This window comes from Oncorhynchus mykiss, chromosome 12, assembly GCF_057628025.1.
Source record: "Oncorhynchus mykiss isolate SJ-2025 chromosome 12, ASM5762802v1, whole genome shotgun sequence".
Classification (NCBI taxonomy): Eukaryota; Metazoa; Chordata; class Actinopteri; order Salmoniformes; family Salmonidae; genus Oncorhynchus; species Oncorhynchus mykiss.
Window position 1 is genome coordinate 10,196,803 of NC_143033.1, and position 23,569 is coordinate 10,220,371.

The following is a 23,569-nucleotide window of genomic DNA, read 5'->3' on the forward strand; positions in this document are numbered from 1 at the left end:
CATTTTTGTCTTTGTTCCTGTATGCCATCCTATTGTTTACATTTTGGTTTTCAGGTATTTAAAAAAGTAGCCTAATTGTTGTTAAATTTGACCTACTGGCCTGGTCCCAGATCTGTTTGCGCTATCGTCCTGTCGCTAAAGTTCAGGATCCCTTTTTAAAGACATTAGCTTAATGCATGGCTTAGTGCTTAGTCTGGTCAAGGTTTTTGTCTAAGGGAGGCACGGTAGACTGGTGTCTCTACAGTAGACTGGTGTCTCTACAGTAGACTGGTAGACTGGTGTCTCTACGGTAGACTGGTGTCTCTACGGTAGACTGGTGTCTCTACGGTAGACTGGTGTCTCTACGGTAGACTGGTTTCTCTACGGTAGACTGGTGTCTCTGGCACGGTAGACTGGTGTCCAGCAATAATAGCCTCTGACAGATCAGGGGACATTATGCTGGGCCTTATGTGAGAGTGAATAACTCTGTGTGCCAGTGGTGAGGTATAGGTAGGGTTGCCAAGCTACCGGTAATTTAACAGTTACCGGAATCTTCATAATTTTGGTAATTAATACTTGAATAACCTTTTTATTTTTTTATGTTTTCATATACAGTTTGTTGTAACTGACATCAGTGGGCAAATGCTCACCTTTTGATGGCCACTAGCACGCTGGAGAAGTGTGTTCTTCATGGATGAATCCTGGTTTCAACTGTACGGGGCAGATGGCATCGTGTGGGCGAGCGGTTTGCTGATGTGAACAGAGTGCCCCGTGGTGGTGGGGTTATGGTATAGGCAGGCATAAGCTACGGACAACGAACACAATTTGCAGTTTATCAATGGCAATTTTAAGTGACAGAGATACCGTGACGAGATCTTAAGGCCCGTTGTCGTGCCATTCATTCGCCGCCATCACCTCATGTTTCAGCATGATAACACACGACCCCATGTCGCAAGGATCTCTACACAATTCCTGGAAACTGAAAATGTCCCAGTTCTTCCATGGCCTGCATACACACCAGACATGTCATCCATTGAGCATGTTTGGGATGCTCTGGATCGACGTGTATGACAGCGTGTTCCAGGTCCCGTCAATATCCAGCAACTTCTTACAGCCATTGAAGAGGAGTGGGACAACATTCCACAGGCCACAATCAACAGCCTGATCAACTCTATGTGAAGGAGATGTGTCACGCTGCATGAAGCAAATGGTGATCTCACCAGATACTGACTGGTTTTCTGATCCACACCCCTACCTCTTTTTAAGGTATCTGTGACCATGAGATGCCTATCTGTATTACCAGTCATATGAAATCCATAGATTAGGGCCAAATTCAATGATTTCAATTGACTGATTTCCTTATATGAACTGTAACTCTAAAATATTTGAAATTGTTGTATGTCGCGGTTATATTTTTTGTTGAGTGTATATTAGAAATAACTGTCTGATTGCATATGGGTCTCTCCAAACAAATGTTTGCATACCAGTAATACCAACAGCAACAAATGGAAACCCGTGAGTGCCTCCGCAGCAGGCATATTTCCACAAATGAATGGCACTGTGTCCTAAATAAAATGTTAGTTCATATTTGATCAAATTAATATATTAATCTAGGCATGCCATACAGTTCGCATGAGTACGGACTATGGGCCATTGGTATATGACGCCATGTCCTGCGGAGATACTTTTTGTTTATGTAGCGTATGTGGACACCCCTTCAAATTTGTGGATTCGGCTATTTCAGTCACACCCGTTTGCTAAAATCGAGCACAAAACCATGCAATCTCCATAGACGAACATTGACAGTAGAATGGCCTTACTGAAGAGCTCAGTGACTTTCATAGGATGCCACCTTTCCAACAAGTCAGTTGGTCAAATATCTGCCCTGCTAGAGCTGCCCCAGTCAACTGTAAGTGCTGTTATTGTGACGTGGAAACATCTAGGAGCAACAACGGCTAAGTGGTAGGCCACACAAGCTCACAGAACAGGACCGCCAAGAGTTGAAGCGCGTAGCACGTAAAAATGATCTGTCCTCCGTTCCAACACTCACTACCAAGTTCCAAACAGCAATGTCAGCACAAGAAGTGTTCGTCGGGAGCTTCATGAAATGGGTTTCCATGGCCGAGCAGCCGCACACAAGCCTAAGATCATGCGCAATGCCAAGCGTCAGTTGGAGTGGTGTAAAGCTCATTGCCATTAAACTCTGGAGCAGTGGAAACGCGTTCTCTGGAATCACGCTTCACCATCTGGCAGTCCGACAGACAAATCGGGGTTTGGCAGATGCCAGGAGAAGCTTGCCCCAATGCATAGTGCCAACTGTAAAGTTTGGTGGCGGATGAATAATGGACTGGGGCTGTTTTTCATGGTTCGGGCTAGGCCCCTTAGTTCCAGTGAAGGGAAATCTTAATTCTACAACATACAATGAAATTCTAGACCATTCTGTGCTTCCAACTTTTTGGCCACAGTTTGGGTTAGGCCCTTTGCTGTTTCAGCATGACAATGCCCCAGTGCACAAAGCGAGGTCCATACAGAAATGGTTTGTCGAGATCAGTGTGGAAGAACTTGACTGGCCTGCACAGAGCCCTGACCTCAACCCCATCGACCACATTAGGGATGAATTGGAACACAGACTGCGAGCCAGGCCTAATCGCCCAACATCAATGCTCGACCTCACTAATGCTCTTGTGGCTGAGTGGAAGTAAATTTCAAGTTTTTATGTCAGTGAAATGCCTTTCTTGCAAATTCAAAACCCAACAATTCAATAATCAATACAATATATTACTAGAAAAAAAACAAGAAATAAGGAATGAAATAACCCGTAAGTAAGCATACTATATGCAGGAAATATTTAAATCCGTTCCAATACTATATTTACATGTGCAGGAATACTTGAGTGATGGCGATAGATATGTAAGGTGACTAGGCAACGGGATATAAGATAAACATAGCAGGAGCTTGCATGTGAGTCCGTGTGTAGAGTCAGTATAAATGTATGTGAGTATTATGTGTGTGTGATCAGATGAAGTGACAGTGTGTGAGTGTGTAGGGCCCTGTTAGTGTGCATAGAGACTGAAAGAAAAAGTCAACTCCGTCCATGTAGCTATTTTGTTAGCTATTTATCAGATGGAGTGACAGTGCTTTCGGCTTGTCACCTAAAACCCCTCACAAACTTCTACAGATGCACAATCGAGAGCATCCTGTCGGGCTGTATCACCGCCTGGTACGGCAACTGCTCCGCCCACAACCGTAAGGCTCTCCAGAGGGTAGTGAGGTCTGCACAACGCATCACCGGGGGCAAACTACCTGCCCTCCAGGACACCTACACCACCCGATGTCACAGGAAGGCCATAAAGATCATCAAGGACAACAACCACCCGAGCCACTGCCTGTTCACCCCGCTATCATCCAGAAGGCGAGGTCAGTACAGGTGCATCAAAGCTGGGACCGAGAGACTGAAAAACAGCTTCTATCTCAAGGCCATCAGACTGTTAAACAGCCATCACTAACATTGAGTGGCTGCTGCCAACACACTGACTCAACTCCATCCACTTTAATAATGGGAATTGATGTAAAATATATCACTAGCCACTTTAAACAATGCTACTTAATATAATGTTTACATACCCTACATTACTCATCTCATATGTATATACTGTACTCGATACCATCTACTGCATCTTGCCTATGCCGTTCTGTACCATCACTCATTCATATATCTTTATGTACATATTCTTTATCCCTTTACACTTGTGTGTATAAGGTAGTAGTTTTGGAATTGTTAGGTTAGATTACTCGTTGGTTATTACTGCATTGTTGGAACTAGAAGCACAAGCATTTCGCTACACTCGCATTAACATCTGCTAACCATGTGTATGTGACAAATAAATTTGATTTGATTTATCAGTCGTATAGCTTGGGGATAGAAGCTGTTCAAGAGCCTGTTGGTGTCAGATCTATGGCTTGGGTGGTTGGGGTCTGACGATTTCCTGGGCATTCTTTTCACACCGCCTGGTATAGAGAGGCTTTCCACTAGATGTTGGAAATCCCCGCCCCAAATGTTCCAACATCTAGTGGAAAACCTTCCCAGAAGACTGGAGGCTGTTATAGCAGCAAAGGTGGGGGACCAATTCCCTATGAATGCAGATGATTTTGGAGTGAGATGTTCGACAAGCAGGTGTTCGAACACCTTTTGGTCATGTAGTTTAACTTGTTGTGATTCGGCTGGTTATGGCAGCTGTGATGTGGACGCTGTTTCTCCTGAGCTACAGTATGATGTTAACCATTATACTTCCAGGTCACATCACCACCGTGACCTCTCACTAATCCTGATGGCATGTGTACAAATACCGGCTTTATCCTCTTGTCAGCCTCTGAGGGAATGTATGACAACATAGCGAGTGAAAAATGAACATTGTAACATAACAGGTAAAACATGTATGTTTTAATGGACACCACTGGTGATGAATGTGTCTCAATCTACATACAGGGCATTCAAAAAGTATTCAGGCCCCTTGACTTTTTCTACATTTTGGTTACGTTACAGCCTTATTCTAACATGTATTAAATAGTTTTTTTCCTCATCAATCTACACACAATACCCCATAATGACAAAGCAAAAACAGGTTTAGAAATTTTAGCAAATTTATTAGAAAAAAATATATATATCACATTTACATAAGTATTCAGACCTTTTACTCAATACTTTGTTTAAGCACCTTGATGATTACAGCGTAGAGTCTTCCTGGGTGTGACGCTACAAACTTGGCACGTCTGTATTTGAGGAGTTTCTCCTCTTTTTCTCTGCAGATCCTCTCAAGCTCTGTCAGGTTGGATGGGTGTTAGAGGGATTTTGTTCCTATGTGTTCATTAACCAATGCAATTAATACACTCTGTCTATTTCTAAGAATTTGTAAGGTTATTATTGAAATAAAACGGATAGAGATCAGTCAACTTAGCCAATAGTGTTTATTCTCGAGAGCTCTGGTCATAATACCATGTACATTTGGTTTATATACCTCACATTTTTTCAGAAATGTCCCTCCTCAGATACAATGGCAACATAGTTCACAAGTCTTCTCACATTGTCTGCCACCTGTTAAACAATGTTCTACAAGCCCAAGGTCTCTCCCCTCCCTGGGTGGGGACATAATGTCCTGTAAGGAACACAGTATTCCAGCCGGTCTGACGATAGCTCCATTTGTCTCTAACAAGGAACAGAAAGTCCTTGTTCTAATTCTTGACTAAAACTACACACATTAGATTTAGTGTTATGATTCCAATAAGATTCATACAATCATACAGTGACAGGGTAGTATTCGGTTAAGTTATATTTCTACTTTAAATGTATACATAATTTAGTCAAGCTCCCCACAGCATGATGCTGCCACCACGATGCTTCACCGAAGGGATGGTGCCAGGTTTCCCCACAGCATGATGCTGCCACCACCATGCTTCACCGAAGGGATGGTGCCAGGTTTCCTCCAGATGTGACGCTTGCTAAAGAGTTCAATCTTGATTTCATCAGTCCAGAGAATGTTGTTTCTCATGGAGAGTCCTTTAGGTGCCTTTTGGCAAACTCCAAGTGGGGCTGTCGCGTGCCTTTTACTGAGGAGTGGCTTCCGTCTGGCCACTCTACCATAAAGGCCTGATTGGTGAAGTGATGCAGAGATGGTTGCCCTTCTGGAAGTTTCTCCCATCTCCACAGAGGAACTCTGGAGCTCTGTCAAAGTGACAATCAGGTTCTTGCTCAATTCTCTGACCAAGCCCCTTCTTCCCCGATTTCTCAGTTTGGCTGGGCGGCCAGCTCTAGGAAGAGTCTTGGTGGCTCCAAACTTCTTCCATTTATGAATGATGGAGGCCACTGTGTTCTTGGGGACCTTCAATGCTGCGGACATTTTTTGGAACCCTTCCCCAGATCTGTGCCTCGACACAATCCTGTCTCGGAGCTCTACGAACAATTCCTTCGACCTCACGGCTTGGTTTTTGCTCTGACATGCACTGTCAACTGTGTGCCTTTCCAAATCATGTCCAATTGAATTCAATCAAGTTAGTTGTAGAAATATCTCAAGGATGGTCATTGGAAACAGGATACACCTGAGCTCATTTTAGAGTCTCATAGTAAAGTGACTGAATGCTTAGGTAAATAAGATAATTCTGTTTTTCAATTTTAATAAATTTGCAAAAGATGTTTTCGCTTCGTCATTATGGGGCATTGTGTGTAGATTGATGAGGATTTGTATTTATTTAATCCATTTTAGAATAAGGCTGCAACGTAGCAAAATGTGGAAAAAGTCAAGAGGTTTGAACTTTCCGAAAGTACTGTACGTTCTGCCATTAGTTTCCTCTCTCTCTCTCTTGCTCTCTTTCTCTCCTCCCTCAAATGGAATAGGGTATATGTTAGATGCACACCGTAATCTGTTATTGTCAGACTGCATTGTTGCAGTGTCACTCGTCATAAATAAGAGATGATGACACTTATTTCACAGGAAACTGCCTCCTTCACCCGCCTCCCCAGTACAGCACAGTATAGCACAGTACAGTACAACGCAGTACAGTACAGTGTAGCACAGTACAACGCAGTACAGTACAGCACAGTACAGTACAGTACAACGCAGTAGAGTACAGTACAACGCAGTACAGTACAACGCAGTACAGTACAACGCAGTACAGTACAGCGCAGTACAGCACAGTACAGTACAGCACAGTACAGTACAGCACAGTACAGCGCAGTACAGTACAATGCAGTACAGTATAGCACAGTACAGTACAACGCAGTACAGTACAGCACAGTACAGTGTAGCACAGTACAACGCAGTACAGTACAGCAAACTGCAATCAACAGTGTAGCTATAGAAAAGGGCAAATGCTATGATTATAAAATTTAGCTTGTCTGTCTGTAATTTCATACCAATTATGAAGAACATCAGCGTTTGATGATAAGAATATGAAAGTATACAACCCTGCATTCTGCACACTCTGTACACAAATGTACGTTGCGTTATTCTTCATGCTGTTACATAAAGATTTCTTTATATAACTCCAGCCCTCAGCTCCCCCCACCCCCAGTTCCTCCAGCCCTCAGTCCCCCCTCAGCTCCCCCCCAGCTCCTTCAGCCCTCAGCTCCCCCTCAGCTCCTCCAGCCCTCAGCTCTCCCCCCCCAACTCCAGCTCCTCCAGCCCTCAGCCCCCCCCCCCAGTTCCTCCAGCCCTCAACAACCCCCCCCCCCCCACCACCACCCTTAGCTCCTCCAGCCCTCAGCTCCCCCTCCTCCCCCCAACCTCAGCTCCTCCAGCCCTCAGCTCTCCTTCCTCCCCCCACCCTCAGCTCCTGCAGCCCTCAGCTCCCCCTCCTCCCCCCACCCTCAGCTCCTCCAGCCCTCAGCTCCCCCTCCTCCCCCCACCCTCAGCTCCTCCAGCACTCAGCTCCCCCTCCTCCCCCCACCCTCAGCTCCTCCAGCCCTCAGCTCCCCCTCCTCCCCCCACCCTCAGCTCCTCCAGCCCTCAGCTCCCCCTCCTCCCCCCACCCTCAGCTGCTCCAGCCCTCAGCTCCCCCTCCTCCCCCCACCCTCAGCTCTTCCAGCCCTCAGCTCCCCCTCCCCCCAACTCATCCAGGATATAAACAGATATCTCTGGCAGATGGGAGGGGCCAAACCTTGTTCAGTAATGTGATTAACTAGCAGTGGGCGGGCGGATGCAACAACTAATGTGACAGGGGAACAAGAATGTCTTGGGATCTTGAAATCCCCAAAATTTGACTGTGACCTTTTGCATTGTGCTATACACCAATTCTGTCATTGATTGAACCTGTCCCATTTATCAATATCAATCCTTAAAGTTGTGTGTTAAAAATAGAGTCAGAAAACCAGGCCATCTGCCTCTTAGCATCGTGGGGCTGTAGTGAGGTTTAATCCAGATTACGGCTGACCGTATTTTTTGTTGTTGGTGTCTGTTCCCTAGCCGTCAGTGCATCCTTCATTACACACCCAGGCAGCAGGACAGGTTAGCTAGACAGAATATACAGGATCCCATTGGACCTAACCAACCGCTAGCAATCCCAACCCAACGGTAGAAGCCAGGGAAGCAACTAGTCCTATTTACAATAATATAATATCTATATATCCTAGTACAGCAGAACTCTATAGGGGATCAAGATGTTCCTAATCAAGACCATGATGCCTAACCCACTGGCTGGTTTGAATCCTATGGGTGGAGGAGAGGAGGAAGCGGAGGCGGCCCCTGCAGACCCGGCCAAGGCAGCAGGGATGACACGCGAGGAGTATGAGGAGTACCAAAAACAGTTGGTGGAGGAGAAGTAAGTAACCTGCCCTGACCGCCGAGTGACCTCCATTTTGTTTTGGTGTTGTTGGATCATGAATGGCTATGAGACAACATGGCTGGCTAACTCTACAGAGTGTCGGCTCCACCACCCCTATTCTATCTGACCTTGACAAGCACCATGCAGCAATTCTGCAGGAAATCACCTTGCAAATTATTCGTTAATTTGAAAAGTTGTTGAATTCATAACTTAAATTTATCAACATTTATTCCTGACGTTACAGATTACAATTAGTTTATTTTTGCACTATTTATTTTCTTGATGGTTTTGTCACTCAAGGTCAGAGCAGACACCTTAACTCAAACTGCAATTTTTACAACCACGACCACCATTACACAATTAATCTCTGATCGTTGACCCTCTGCTGTGATATCAACAATGTTTTTTTGAAGCCAGACTGGCTTGCTGACATTGAATTTGAGTAACACTCAAAAGGATCAATGGTCTGTAAAATGGTCTGTAAAATGGTTTGTAAATTAGTCTCTAAAATGGTCTGTAAAATGGTCTGTAAAATGGTCTGTAAAATGGTTTGTAAATTAGTCTCTAAAATAGTCTTACATTTTGAAAAGTGAATTCAGTTCAGTCTAATTTAGAGCCTGAACTATTAAGACTCCAGGAGGATTTTAAAATGGCTGCTGAATTTCACCCATGGTGATTTAATTTAACTGCGACGTTGTAGGAGGAGCTTTGATGGTGAAGTGAAAAATCACAGATCAAAAGTAATCTTACTGCCTATCTCGAATCATTTCAACACTCTGTCCAGTTTATTCATCCATATCCACAATTTCAGACAGGTACTAGTTGACAAACAGGAGGAAGAGCTCATAACTGTGGGTTCACTGCCATGGCAGCCATTTTGTTTTATTATGTAAAATGATTTGGCTGCTGCCGAGTAGGGCATGTTCAGTGACTGTCCAAAACATTAACTCGCAATCTCTGGATTCTATTCAATTAGATTCAAATTGTTTGTTACATCACAGCATAGTTGAAAGATACTGTATGGCGTGTAGAAATACAAAGAGTGTGGTCAGCAGAGATAGGTGGGATGGGCTGAGGGAAACTGAGGGTTGGGATTTGGAACTGGCGACAACAGAGGGAGAGTTTTTGTTTGGGTGGGGGAGGGGGGTCTTGGATGGTTGATGGTCTGGCTGTTAGGATCTTGGGCTGGTGGCTGCTAGGTCGCTGGTTCGGGTCCCCGTTTTGACTTGGTGGGAGATCTTTTGACGTGCCCTTGAGCTGGGCACTTGACCCTGGTTGCTCCTGTGGGTCTCTCTGGATGGGAGTCTTTTAGATGACCGAATGCCAATGTTGAGCTGCTTCGCTGCGGGTAGATTGTATGTTTAAACATTCAATAAAATTAAGATTTTTTTACATTTATTTAAGCAATCAACAAATGAGACCATAAAGGTTACATTATTTGTGTGTAATAATTTTCTATATTGCAACAAAATATAGCATAGCCTTAGCCTAACACTGACATGTTACAAGCATTTCGCTACACTCGCAATAACATCTGCTAACCATGTGTATGTGACCAATAATAATATTTGATTTAATTTGACATGTTGATGTTTTACAGAAATATAATCTTCTGATGGACGCTTCAGCCAAACCAGATTATGTAACCAGATTATGTAACCAGATTAGCCCTTCCTCCCATGATTTAGTGAACAATTCTGTTGTCGTCTGGTGGAAAATGGCTGCACATAGATCTGATGCTAAATGTTAAAGCACTTTTACTTAAAGCCTGCAGTTATAATGCATTATAAGAGTGTGTATGACCACCTCATAACCATTTTGTATTCCTCATTTTGTGTTGGGTGTCTTCGGCCTATGACTCTCAGAGCAGAGCAGGAGTTAGTGTTATACAGTGAGTGTACAAAACATTAGGAACACCTTGCTAATATTGAGTTGACCCCCTTTTGCCCTCAGAAAAGCCTAAATTAATTGGGAAACTACAAGGTGTCCAACGCGTTCCACAGGGATGTTGGCCCATGTTGACTCCAATGCTTCCTGTGTGTGTGAAGTTGGCTGGATGTCCTTTGGGTGGTGGGTCATTCTTGATACACACGGGAAACTGTTGAGCATGAAAAACCCAGCAGCGTTGCAGTTCTTGGCACACTCAAACTGTTGCGCCTGACACCTACTACCATACCCCGTTCAAAGGCACTTAAATATTTTGTCTTGCCCATTCACCCTTTGAATGGCACACATACACAATTCATGTCTCAAGGCTTAAAAATCCTTCTTTAACCTGTCTCTTCATCTACACTGATTTGAAGTGGATTTAACAAGTGACATCAATAAGGATTCATAGCTTTCACCTGGATTCACTTGTTCAGTCTATGTCATGGTAATGTTTTGTACACTCAGTGTACTGTTTCTGTGTTGGGTAATTTGTCCTAATCCTCAATCTGGCCCAAGCCCTCAATCTGGCCAACTAATAATCCTCACGTTTAATTGGCTAGGGGAAACAGTTCCCTCTCCACCAATGAGGTTGGCACATATACATGCTGCCCTATATACATAGACTTGAAATCACTGAAATCACTTTAATAATGGAACACTAGTAACTTTAATCATGTAATACATATTTTGCATTACTCATCTCATATTTATTTTATTTTACCTTTATTTAACCAGGCAAGTCAGTTAAGAACAAATTCTTAATTTCAATGATGGCCTAGGAACAGTGGGTTAACTGCCTGTTCAGGGGCAGAACGACAGATTTGTACCTTGTCAGCTCGGGGATTTGAACTTGCAACCTTCCGGTTACTAGTCCAATGCTCTAACCTCTAGGCTACCCTGCCGCCCCTATGAACAATACCATTCAAAAGTTTGGGGTCACTTAGACATTTCCTTGTATTTTAAAGAAAAGCTTCTTTTGTTTGTCCATTAAAATAACATCAAAGTGATCAGAAATACAGTGTAGAAATTGTTAATGTTGTAAATTACTATTCTAGCTGGAAACGGCAGATTTTTAAAATGGAATGTCTACATAGGTGTACAGAGGCCCATTATCAGGAACCATCACTCCTGCGTTCCAATGGCACGTTGTGTAATCCAAGTTTATAATTTTAAAAGGCTGATTGATCATTAGAAAACACTTTTTTGAAAATATGTTAGCACAGCTGAAAACTGTTGTCCTGTTTAAGAGCAAATAAACTGGCCTTCTTTCGGCTAGCTGACTATCTGGAGCATCAGCATTTGTGGGTTCAATTACAGGATCTAAATGGCCAGAAACAACGGCCTTTCTTCTGAAACTCGTCAGTCTATTCTTGTTCTGAGAAATGAAGGCTATTCCATGCGAGAAATTGCCAAGAAACTGGAGATCTCGTACAATGCTGTATACTGCTCCCTTCACGGAACAGGGCCCTAGGGAATCCCATAGGGCTCTGGCCAAAATAAATAATATGTTGTATTGTCATATACACCCGATAAGTGCAGTGAAATGTGTTATTTTTCAGGGTGAGAGAGGGTCACCTTGTCTGCTCGAGTATTCAAAACAGCATTCTTCTGGTTATCGGCCCAACGCTCTAACCACTAGGCTAGTGCATTATATAGAGAATTGGGCTCTAACCGCTAGGCTAGTGCATTAGAGAATAGGTCTCTAACCGCTAGGCTAGTGCATTAGATAGAGAATAGGGCTCTAACCGCTAGGCTAGTGCATTAGAGAATAGGGCTATAACCGCTAGGCTAGTGCATTATATAGAGAATAGGGCTATAACCGCTAGGCGAGTGCATTATATAGAGAATAGGGCTCTAACCGCTAGGCTAGTGCATTATATAAAGAATAGGGCTCTAACCGCTAGGCTAGTGCATTATATAGAGAATAGGGTTATAACCGCTAGGCTAGTGCATTAGAGAATAGGGCTCTAACCACTAGGCTAGTGCATTATATAGAGAATAGGGCTCTAACCGCTAGGATAGTGCATTATATAGAGAATAGGGCTCTAACCACCAGGCTAGTGCATTAGAGAATAGGGCTCTAACCACAAGGCTAGTGCATTTTATAGAGAATAGGGCTCTAACCACTAGGCTAGTGCATTATATAGAGAATAGGGCTCTAACCGCTAGGCTAGTGCATTAGAGAATAGGTCTCTAACCGCTAGGCTAGTGCATTAGATAGAGAATAGGGCTCTAACCACTAGGCTAGTGCATTAGAGAATAGGGCTATAACCGCTAGGCTAGTGCATTATATAGAGAATAGGGCTATAACCGCTAGGCGAGTGCATTATATAGAGAATAGGGCTCTAACCGCTAGGCTAGTGCATTATATAGAGAATAGGGTTATAACCGCTAGGCTAGTGCATTATATAGAGAATAGGGTTATAACCGCTAGGCTAGTGCATTAGAGAATAGGGCTCTAACCACTAGGCTAGTGCATTAGAGAATAGGGTTATAACCGCTAGGCTAGTGCATTATATAGAGAATAGGGTTATAACCGCTAGGCTAGTGCATTAGAGAATAGGGCTCTAACCACTAGGCTAGTGCATTATATAGAGAATAGGGCTCTAACCGCTAGGCTAGTGCATTATATAGAGAATAGGGTTATAACCGCTAGGCTAGTGCATTATATAGAGAATAGGGCTCTAACCGCTAGGCTAGTGCATTATATAGAGAATAGGGTTATAACCGCTAGGCTAGTGCATTATATAGAGAATAGGGTTATAACCGCTAGGCTAGTGCATTAGAGAATAGGGCTCTAACCGCTAGGCTAGTGCATTAGAGAATAGGGCTCTAACCACTAGGCTAGTGCATTATATAGAGAATAGGGCTCTAACCGCTAGGCTAGTGCATTATATAGAGAATAGGGTTATAACCGCTAGGCTAGTGCATTATATAGAGAATAGGGCTCTAACCACTAGGCTAGTGCATTAGAGAATAGGGCTCTAACCACTAGGCTAGTGCATTAGAGAATAGGGCTCTAACCGCTAGGCTAGTGCATTATATAGAGAATAGGGTTATAACCGCTAGGCTAGTGCATTATATAGAGAATAGGGCTATAACCACTAGGCTAGAAGTGCATTAGAGAATAGGGCTCTAACCACTAGGCTAGAAGTGCATTAGAGAATAGGGCTCTAACCGCTAGGCTAGTGCATTATATAGAGAATAGGGCTCTAACTGCTATGCTAGTGCATTAGAGAATAGGGCTCTAACTGCTAGGCTAGTGCATTAGAGAATAGGGCTCTAACCACAAGGCTAGTGCATTTTATAGAGAATAGGGCTCTAACCACTAGGCTAGTGCATTATATAGAGAATAGGGCTCTAACTGCTATGCTAGTGCATTAGAGAATAGGGCTCTAACTGCTAGGCTAGTGCATTAGAGAATAGGGCTCTAACTGCTAGTGCATTAGAAAATAGGGCTCTAACCACTAGGCTAGTGCATTATATAGAGAATAGGGCTCTAACCGCTAGGCTAGTGCATTAGAGAATAGGTCTCTAACCGCTAGGCTAGTGCATTATATAGAGAATAGGGCTATAACCGCTAGGGTAGTGCATTATATAGAGAATATGGAGCCACTTGGATCGCAACCAAGGATTCTCATAATGATTATCCTAAAGTCAATACACTAATGAGTTGACCAAGCGTTGTATAATCTGACTGCCCAATGCCTAATGACATGCTACGGGTTGTGATGACATGATACGGGTTGTGATGACATGCTACGGGTTGTGATGACATGCTACGAGTTGTGATGACATGCTACGGGTTGTGATGACATGCTACGGGTTGTGATGACATGCTACGGGTTGTGATGACATGCTACGGGTTGTGTGACATGCTACGGGTTGTGATGACATGCTACGGGTTGTGATGACATGCTACGGGTTGTGATGACATGCTACGGGTTGTGTTGACATGCTACGGGTTGTGATGAAATGCTACGGGTTGTGTTGACATGCTACGGGTTGTGTGACATGCTACGGGTTGTGTAAAGCCATAATAAGGACACAGGAGGAAAGCTGTTGAAACGTTGGTTTAATCAATTACTATCATTGGAGCCATAGACTTTACAGCTTTTGATTTTTCTAAATAGGAGGAAAGCAAGCAGCACATTAGATGATAAAGTCATAAATAGTAACTATTTATTATAGCAGCCAGCCCAGACACCCTCCATGTTCTCTTGTCCAATTCCAGAAGAATCATATGACTGAACAGTGAGAATATGTAGTGTGAACCTCCTTACCTCTTTACCTAAACCCATCTGAATGTTTTACCCCTGAGACATGTAGCATGACGTTAAGGTCAACCTGCGTAAGCGCTGCATCCTCTTAGCTTCACAGTATCATGTGTTGCATTAGTATGGTATATTGATTGTCCCTTTGGTTGAAACAGGATCATACTCAGACCGTTATTGTTGTATGAATACAAATTAAACAAGTATACAGTATGCATGCATATAAAGTTATCCATTGTGTGGTCACACTATATATATAAATTAATTCATCAATCAGTTAATCAATCATTTCTTTTCTCTGTTGTTCAGGATGGAAAGAGATGCCGACTTCTTACACAAGAAAGCTGAGAGGGCAACTCTGCGGGTGTGCCTACGAGACAAGTACAGACTCCCAAAGGTGACAACCCATTCCTCCTGAATTACAACCTGTTCAGCCCCCTGTGACAACCCATTCCTCCTGAATTACAATATTTTCAGCCCCTGTGACAACCCATTCCTCCTGAATTACAACCTGTTCAGCCCCCTGTGACAACCCATTCCTCCTGAATTACAACCTGTTCAGCCCCCTGTGAGAATCCATTCCCCCTGAATTACAATCTTTTCAGCCCCCTGTCACTAGTCACTCTCTAGAGTAGATGATTTCAACTTTACTTTGCTTCCTGAATTCTGCACTGTTTTATGTTATACTGTATGTTTACATACTGTAGAGCAAATGTTAAAATAGCAAACACGTTCATTGCTCAGATGCAGAGACCTTTGGATGGAACAATGAGGTTATGTAATTTTTACATTTAAAATGTATTTAACTAGGCAAGTCAGTTAAGAACATTAAGAACAAATTCTTATTTACAATGACGGCCAACCCCGGACGACACTGGGCCAATTGTGTGCCGCCCTATGGGACTCCCAAACGCGGCCGGTTGTGATACAGCCTGGATTCGAAACAGGGTGTCTGTATTGACGCCTCTAGCGCTGTGGTAAACACCTCAGTGGTTGAGCCTGACCTGCAGTGGTTGATGTTTACAGGCTAGACTCTGTTTTTATCCCTTGGCCTAGTACATGGGCAGTTTACCTTAGGCCGTACAGCGGGAGGTGGAGGTGGCTAACTGCCAGCAGATTACGGTGAAGGCAAGATGTTCCATAAAAGGCCTGGAGACTTGACATGGTGTCCTATATTGTGCCGCGGGCTTAAAACAAGACCAGAAGCCATCTGCTCTGCTAGGTGTTAATGTGGCTCTGGGGAGTGAAGACAGTGTTGGTTGAGCGACGTTGACAGCCACAACAACCACATCTAGGATCGATTCGGTAGAATAATCTACTGAATCTGTTTGGATCTATTGAAAGCTGCTTGATAAGGAAGATATTTTTAACCAGTTGTTATGACGAGCGAAAATAAGGTACAGTTGGATTTCTGATTTTATATACGTCATTACTGAAAGAAAATACGATAGTTCAATGTTCTAACCATTTGATTTGTAGCAAAAAGCAGAATATATTAATATTATTTAAGAATTGAAAATAAATCATCCTGACTGAGGTGAACGTAAATGGCTTCTGTGTTTGCTTTTTGCAGAATGCCTCTCACAAGTCATTCAGTTCAATATTCAATCTTGTTGTTAGTTATTTGTATTTCTATATGTGGAACGACACTTCAAAACAATAGACAACATATTCATATTTCATGAATAGGTATAGTTTCAGTTGTTTTGTTTGCGTGTTAGTTTAAATAGAAATGTTCATGACAAAGGCTATACAACCTATACAACGACTATTGAGTCCAGCAAGTATAGTTTCACCATAACAGACAACCCAAAATATAGATTATTTTACATTTGATTAAAGGCATTGTACAAGACAGTCATCACAACTGATGAACACAATGAATGGTGGAATAATGTGATTGTATATAGTAACTGCAAAATCTGGCATGTTTAACTAATGGAATTAGTCTCTTGTGTAAGACTGTGGCGGACATCTTTAGAATCCTCACACCTGGCCGTCGTCATGGTTTACAACGGAAAGGCTAACGCAGGTTTCAGATCAGCCTTCCTGGAGTTTAGAGTGGAGGTTCCAATAGGTTCTAGAATGGAGGTTTCAACAGGTTCTAGAATGGAGGTTCCAATAGGTTCTAGAATGGAGGTTCCAATAGGTTCTAGAATGGAGGTTTCAACAGGTTCTAGAATGGAGGTTCCAATAGGTTCTAGAATGGAGGTTTCAACAGGTTCTAGAATGTAGGTTGGAGGTTGCTGCAGTTTCTTCAGTCAATCTGTTTCTTCTTCTTCTTCTTCTTCTTTATTGCATTAAGTGTGCTCAAACTAAGGATCCCTAAGTGACCATTTGTTTTCACCAGTGAGGTATTAAAACGACGCTCATCCCGTGCCTTGCATGTGGTTGTGTGTAGTTATTGCAGGATACCAGGTTGTGTCAGAGGAACACCCTAAAAATTATCAAAGACTCCCGCCACTGTCTGTACTCTCTGCTGCCACACAGCAAGCGGTACCGGAGCGCCATACCTGGGACCTGAAAGCTCCTGAACAGCTTCTACCCCAAAGTTAAAAGACTGCTGAAGAGTTAATCAAATGGCTACCCGGACATTCTGCTTTTCACCCCCTACTTATATCTACATATTACCTCAATCAATCACCTAACCAAACCTACATGTACATATTACCTCAATCAATCACCCCAACACCCTCATACCTCACCCCCTACTTATATCTACATATTACCTCAATCAATCACCTAACCAAACCTACATGTACAAATTACCTCAATCAATCACCCCAACACCCTCATACCTCACCCCCTACTTATATCTACATATTACCTCAATCAATCACCTAACCAAACCTACATGTACAAATTACCTCAATCAATCACCTAACCAAACCTACATGTACATATTACCTCAATCAATCACCCCAACACCCTCATACCTCAGTACACTGACTCGGTACCGGTATTTTATAGCCTTTATATACCCTCGTCATTGTTATTTTATTGTGTTACTATATATATATATATATATATACACATACACACATACATACAGTGCCTTGCGAAAGTATTCGGCCCCTTTGAACTTTGCGACTTTTTGCCACATTTCAGTCTTCAAACATAAAGATATAAAACTGTATTTTTTTTGTGAGGAATCAACAACAAGTGGGACACAATCATGAAGTGGAACGACATTTATTGGATATTTCAAACTTTTTTAACAAATCAAAAACTGAAAAATTGGGCGTGCAAAATTATTCAGCCCCCTTAAGTTAATACTTTGTAGCGCCACCTTTTGCTGCGATTACAGCTGTAAGTCGCTTGGGGTATGTCTCTATCAGTTTTGCACATCGAGAGAGTGAAATTTTTTCCCATTCCTCCTTGCAAAACAGCTCGAGCTCAGTGAGGTTGGATGGAGAGCATTTGTGAACAGCAGTTTTCAGTTCTTTCCACAGATTCTCGATTGGATTCAGGTCTGGACTTTGACTTGGCCATTCTAACACCTGGATATGTTTATTTTTGAACCATTCCATTGTAGATTTTGCTTTATGTTTTGGATCATTGTCTTGTTGGAAGACAAATCTCCGTCCCAGTCTCAGGTCTTTTGCAGACTCCATCAGGTTTTCTTCCAGAATGGTCCTGTATTTGGCTCCATCCATCTTCCCATCAATTTTAACCATCTTCCCTTTCCCTGCTGAAGAAAAGCAGGCCCAAACCATGACGCTGCCACCACCATGTTTGACAGTGGAGATGGTGTGTTCAGGGTGATGAGCTGTGTTGCTTTTACGCCAAACATAACGTTTTGCATTGTTGCCAAAAAGTTACATTTTGGTTTCATCTGACCAGAGCACCTTCTTCCACATGTTTGGTGTGTCTCCCAGGTGGCTTGTGGCAAACTTTAAACAACACTTTTTATGGATATCTTTAAGAAATGGCTTTCTTCTTGCCACTCTTCCATAAAGGCCAGATTTGTGCAATATACGACTGATTGTTGTCCTATGGACAGAGTCTCCCACCTCAGCTGTAGATCTCTGCAGTTCATCCAGAGTGGTCATGGGCCTCTTGGCTGCATCTCTGATCAGTCTTCTCCTTGTATGAGCTGAAAGTTTAGAGGGACGGCCAGGTCTTGGTAGATTTGCAGTGGTCTGATACTCCTTCCATTTCAATATTATCAATATTAATATTATTATCAATATTATTGCTTGCACAGTGCTCCTTGGGATGTTTAAAGCTTGGGAAATCTTTTTGTATCCAAATCTGGCTTTAAACTTCTTCACAACAGTATCTCGGACCTGCCTGGTGTGTTCCTTGTTCTTCATGATGCTCTCTGCGCTTTTAACGGACCTCTGAGACTATCACAGTGCAGGTGCATTTATACGGAGACTTGATTACACACAGGTGGATTGTATTTATCATCATTAGTCATTTAGGTCAACATTGGATCATTCAGAGATCCTCACTGAACTTCTGGAGAGAGTTTGCTGCACTGAAAGTAAAGGGGCTGAATAGTTTTGCACGCCCAATTTTTCAGTTTTTATATATATATATATTTTACATCTATTTGGAAATGTTCCTACTTTTTAACTGCATTGTTGGGAAGGGGGTCGTAAGTAAACATTTCACAGTGAAGTCTACACTTGTTGTATTCGTCTCATTTATTTGATGTCTCTCCATGTTTTACTAGCTAATCTAACATCTGTCTCTACAGAGCGAGACAGGATGATAGAGGTTGTCTGTCTGTCTCGGTAGTCGAATGTACTGCAAAGCACTTTGTGACAACTGCTGACATAAAAACATCAGTTATGAATACATTTGATTTATTTGTATGGATTTCATTGATAGATTGATTTATTGATTGATTGTCTGTGTTGGTCTAGCTGTAGTATGGTATCTTTCTATCACACTAGCTAATCTGATGTCTGTCTTACACGCGGACGCTGTTGTTGATGTCTTGTTTCTACAGATCCAGCATGAGGCAGGAGTATAGCTGCAGTAGGCTGTCTGTTTCATTAGCTAATCTGACGCCTGTGTTGGCCTCTACATAAACACACGAGTACAATGGCAAGAAAAAGTATGTGAACCCTTTTGAATGACCTGGATTTCTGCATAAATTGGTCATCAAATTTGATCTGATCTTCTAAGTCACAACAATAGACTAACACAGTATGTTTAAACTAATAACACACAAATTATTGTATTTTTCTTGTCTATATTGAATATATTGTTTAAACATTCACAGTGTAGGTTGGAAAAAGTATTTAAACCCCTAGGCTGATTTCTCCAAAAGCTAATTGGAGACAGGAGTCAGCTAACCTGGAGTCCAATCAATGAGACGAGATTGGAGATATTGGTTAGAGCTGCCCTGCCCTATAAAAAAAACACTCACAAATTTGAGTTTGTTATTCACAAGAAGCATTGCCTGATGTGAAATATGCCTCGAACAGAAGAGATCTCAGAAGACCTGATTATGAATTTTTGACTTGCATGAAGCTGGAAAGGGTTACAAAGTATCTCTAAAAGCCCTGATGTGCATCACGCCACGGTAAGACAAATAGTCTATACAGGGAGAAAGTTCAGCACTGTTGTTACTCTCTCTAGGACTGGCCGTCCTGCAAATATGACTGCAAGAGCACAGAGCAGAATGCTCAATGAGGTTAAGAAGAATCTTAGAGTGTCAGCTAAAGACTTCTACAGAAATCTCTGGAACATGCTAACATCTCTGTTGACGAGTCTACGATACATAAAACATTAAACAAGAACGGTGTTCATGGGAGGACACCACGGAAGAAGCCACTGCTGTCCAAACAAAAACATTTCTGCACGTCTGAAGATTGCAAAATAGCACCTGGATGTTCCACAGCTCTACTGGCAAAATATTATGTGGACAGATTATTTGGAAGGAATACACAACACTATGTGTGGAGAAAAAAAGGCACAGCACACCAACATCAAAACCTCATCCCAACTGTAAAGTCTGGTGGAGGGAGCATCATGGTTTGGGGCTGCTTTGCTGCCTCAGGGACTGGACAGCTTGCTATCATCGGCGGAAAAATGAATTCCCATGTTTTTCAAGACATTTTGCAGGAGAATGTAAGGCTATCTGTCCGCTAACTATAGCTCAACAGAAGTTGGGTGATGCAACAGGACAACGACCCAAAACACAAAAGTAAATCAACAACAGAATGGCTTCAAGAGAAGAAAATACACCTTCTAGAGTGTCCTGAGCTCAACCCGATTGAGATGCTGTGGCATGACCTCAAGAGAGCGGTTCACACCAGACATCACAAGAACATTGCTAAACTGAAACAGTTTTGTAAAGAGGAATGGTCCAAAATTCCTCCTGACCGTTGTGCCGGTCTGATTCACAACTACAGAAAACGTTTGGTTGAGGTTATTGCTGCCAAAGGAGGGTCAACCAGTTATTAAATCCAAGGGTTCACATACTTTTCCCACCATGCACTGTGAATGTTTACACGGTGTGTTCAATAAAGACATGAAAACGTATAATTGTTTGTGTGTTATTAGTTTAAGCAGACTGTGTTTGTCTATTGTTGTGACTTAGATGAAGATCAGATACAATTTTATGACAAATTTATGCAGGAGTCCAGGTAATTCCAAAGGATTCACATACGTTTTTCTTGCCCCCGTAGGAGGTTGTTTATATCTGTATCGGTCTCTCCCTTTAAAGGCCGAGTAGTAGGTTCAGGCTGTCTGTCTGTCTCACTTGCTAATCTAATGTCTGCATTGGTCTTTTAGTGGGAGAAGGGCAGCGAGCAGTAACTAACGATGCTAGCTAATGTAAAATCTCTATTGTTTCTCTAACAGAGCGAGCAGGACGAGAACATGATCTCTGTCTATCTTACTAGCTGATGTCCTGACCTAATAATAACATTACAAGCTATAAAATAAATATAATGTCTGTATCGGTCTCTACTCTCTCCAGAGCGAGCAGGACGATAACATGCTGGCCATGGCTGGAGACGACGTGGACGTACCCGAGGAGCTGCTCAAGATGGTGGACGAGGATGCCACGGAGGAGGAGGACAAGGACTCCATCTTGGGTGGCATTCAGAACCTCCAGAACATGGACATGGACCAGCTCAAGGAGAAGGCCTCGGCCACCGTGACGGAGATGAAAGCCAAGGCAGAGGAGAAATGCTCTGTCATGTAAAATAAAAATAAAATGGAAGATTTCACTTCATGAACAGCCGGTCCCAATTCTAGCCCGATTCGATCCCTTGGCCCTAACCCTTCAATGTTTGCAGATCTGAAGGTGGAAAAACATGGTGGAAGCTGTACCACCACACTGCCTATACTTTTTAAGACCATTAGACATGCTAACATAGAGGTGTAAGGGAACAAGGGGGAGGGAAAGGGAGTGATTTAGGACCGACTGTAAACAAACCGATCCTATAAGAATCTCCACTCTCCACCCAGCAGACCTGGGTTTAAAATAAGTATCTGAGCTATTTTAAAGCTCCTATGCTCAACTGGTGGACCACATCTATTTATTGTTAAAATAATGGAACTCGATCGGGCTTTGACCCCTGGTATCATTTAAACACACATAAGACGTGTAGAATTGCAGGAAATTAGCTTTGAAATAGCAACAAAATTCTCTGTCCCATGTGAAATGTGTAGAACTGCAGGAAATTAGCTTTAAAACTGCAACATTTTCTCTCCGCCAACAAGAGGGGTGTGAACAGTTTGGGGTCCAATGGGTTGTGAGGTAGGGTTCGTTACTACGCCGATAAATGACATTATCCATCTGGACCTTAGCCACATAGAACATTTGTTTGACCGGACCTTCTCAACTAGTACTTGAGTACCCCTGTTTTAAAGTCTCCTTTGAGTGTTTTGATTGAGCCTGTCTGGGGAGTGCCAGATGGACGGACCGAGTTGGTTTGCACTTTTGGTAGCATTCCATTGGCTCCATAAAAGCTCAATCAAGCTCAGCTGAAAGAAAACAGATACTATTTGAACCCAGGTCTAAGAGAGTCCTCTATCTCCCCCTATCAATGATCAAAGCTGTGAAATCTGCTTGGCGACATCCAATGGTAGCAGGTCTTCACTGAAATGGAAGTTAATTTCCCAAACAACTTCTTGTGTGAATCGGTTTATGTTTTGAAGTCTCCCTGTAATTTGCTGTTTGTTTAACTTGTAAAAGTACGTATTTTTTTGTATGTGTGTGAATGAATGCTGTTCTAGATTGTTTCTCCCCAATTTGTGTTATTCTCCATGTTTCATCTGTTAATTAGGAAATGATGGCACCTCATGATGGCCACTTCTTTTACACTTTTTTTTCAACTGACAGTATTTTGGACAGTTGCAAAATGCATTCTGTTGCATATCCTCCTCCACACACACAATAGTAAATCTTTGACAAATCACCTCTATCAATGTTTATCCAAAACAACGAGCATAAAACACGCCTGTAAGAGATAAATTCTTGCGGTTTTGCACAATCCATCATTTAAATAAAATATATAGTCTTTATTCCATAATTAAACAAACTGTACATTAACATTGACTGACACACTGGAGTACTAATGTTAAGGATATTGGATTACTCTAAAACATATGTATATTAAATGTAAGGTTATGTTGTGCTGTTAGAATTATACATGTTCATGCAGAAGCCAATGACAAATAAACCGACTGACTTGTATAAAATGGCTGACTTTTTGACGTTATTTCTCTTATAGCTGTTCACAGATCCAAAGCCTTCTATTCACAAATACATATATTCCTAAAGGGTGATATAACAGACAGAAATCGAAAGAAACTCTAGATTAGATTTTAAATTTGTGAATTACACTAGCACACTGTCAGAGACTGGATAAAGGAATGGGTCTTCAATTAATTTGAGATTATTTAGCAACTGTTGTTAGGGTAGGTTTAGGTCGGGTGAAGAATCCCTCCATGTTGTGAGTTTCACGTGAGTTCAATGTTCAGAATGCCTTGGATTCAGAATGCCTTGGATTCAGAATGCCTCGGATTCAGAATGCCTCGGATTCAGAATGCCTCGGATTGGGAATGTTCTGGTAAAACATTAGCAGTTAATAGGATGAAGGTTG

The 23,569-nt window shown here is 42.4% G+C and overlaps 1 protein-coding gene across 3 annotated transcripts; it reads left to right on the forward strand.

Moving 5' to 3' along the window:
• The first annotated feature begins 7,711 nt into the window (after positions 1-7,711).
• Positions 7,712-23,165, forward strand: cplx4a (complexin 4a). 3 transcript variants are annotated; one of them, XM_021622603.3, is made up of 3 exons: positions 7,712-8,289; positions 14,805-14,892; positions 21,436-23,165. In XM_021622603.3, exons 1-3 carry the CDS (start codon positions 8,129-8,131, stop codon positions 21,661-21,663), a joined length of 477 nt encoding a protein of 158 aa, XP_021478278.1. In that variant the 5' UTR covers positions 7,712-8,128; the 3' UTR covers positions 21,664-23,165. The 3 variants fall into 3 exon arrangements, with proteins under 3 accessions (XP_021478278.1, XP_090047792.1, XP_090047793.1); XM_090191666.1 differs by lacking the exon at positions 21,436-23,165 and adding an exon at positions 21,318-21,377 and having other exon boundaries at positions 7,758-8,289; XM_090191667.1 differs by lacking the exons at positions 7,712-8,289; positions 14,805-14,892 and adding an exon at positions 15,652-15,892.
• Positions 23,166-23,569: the final 404 nt, after the last annotated feature.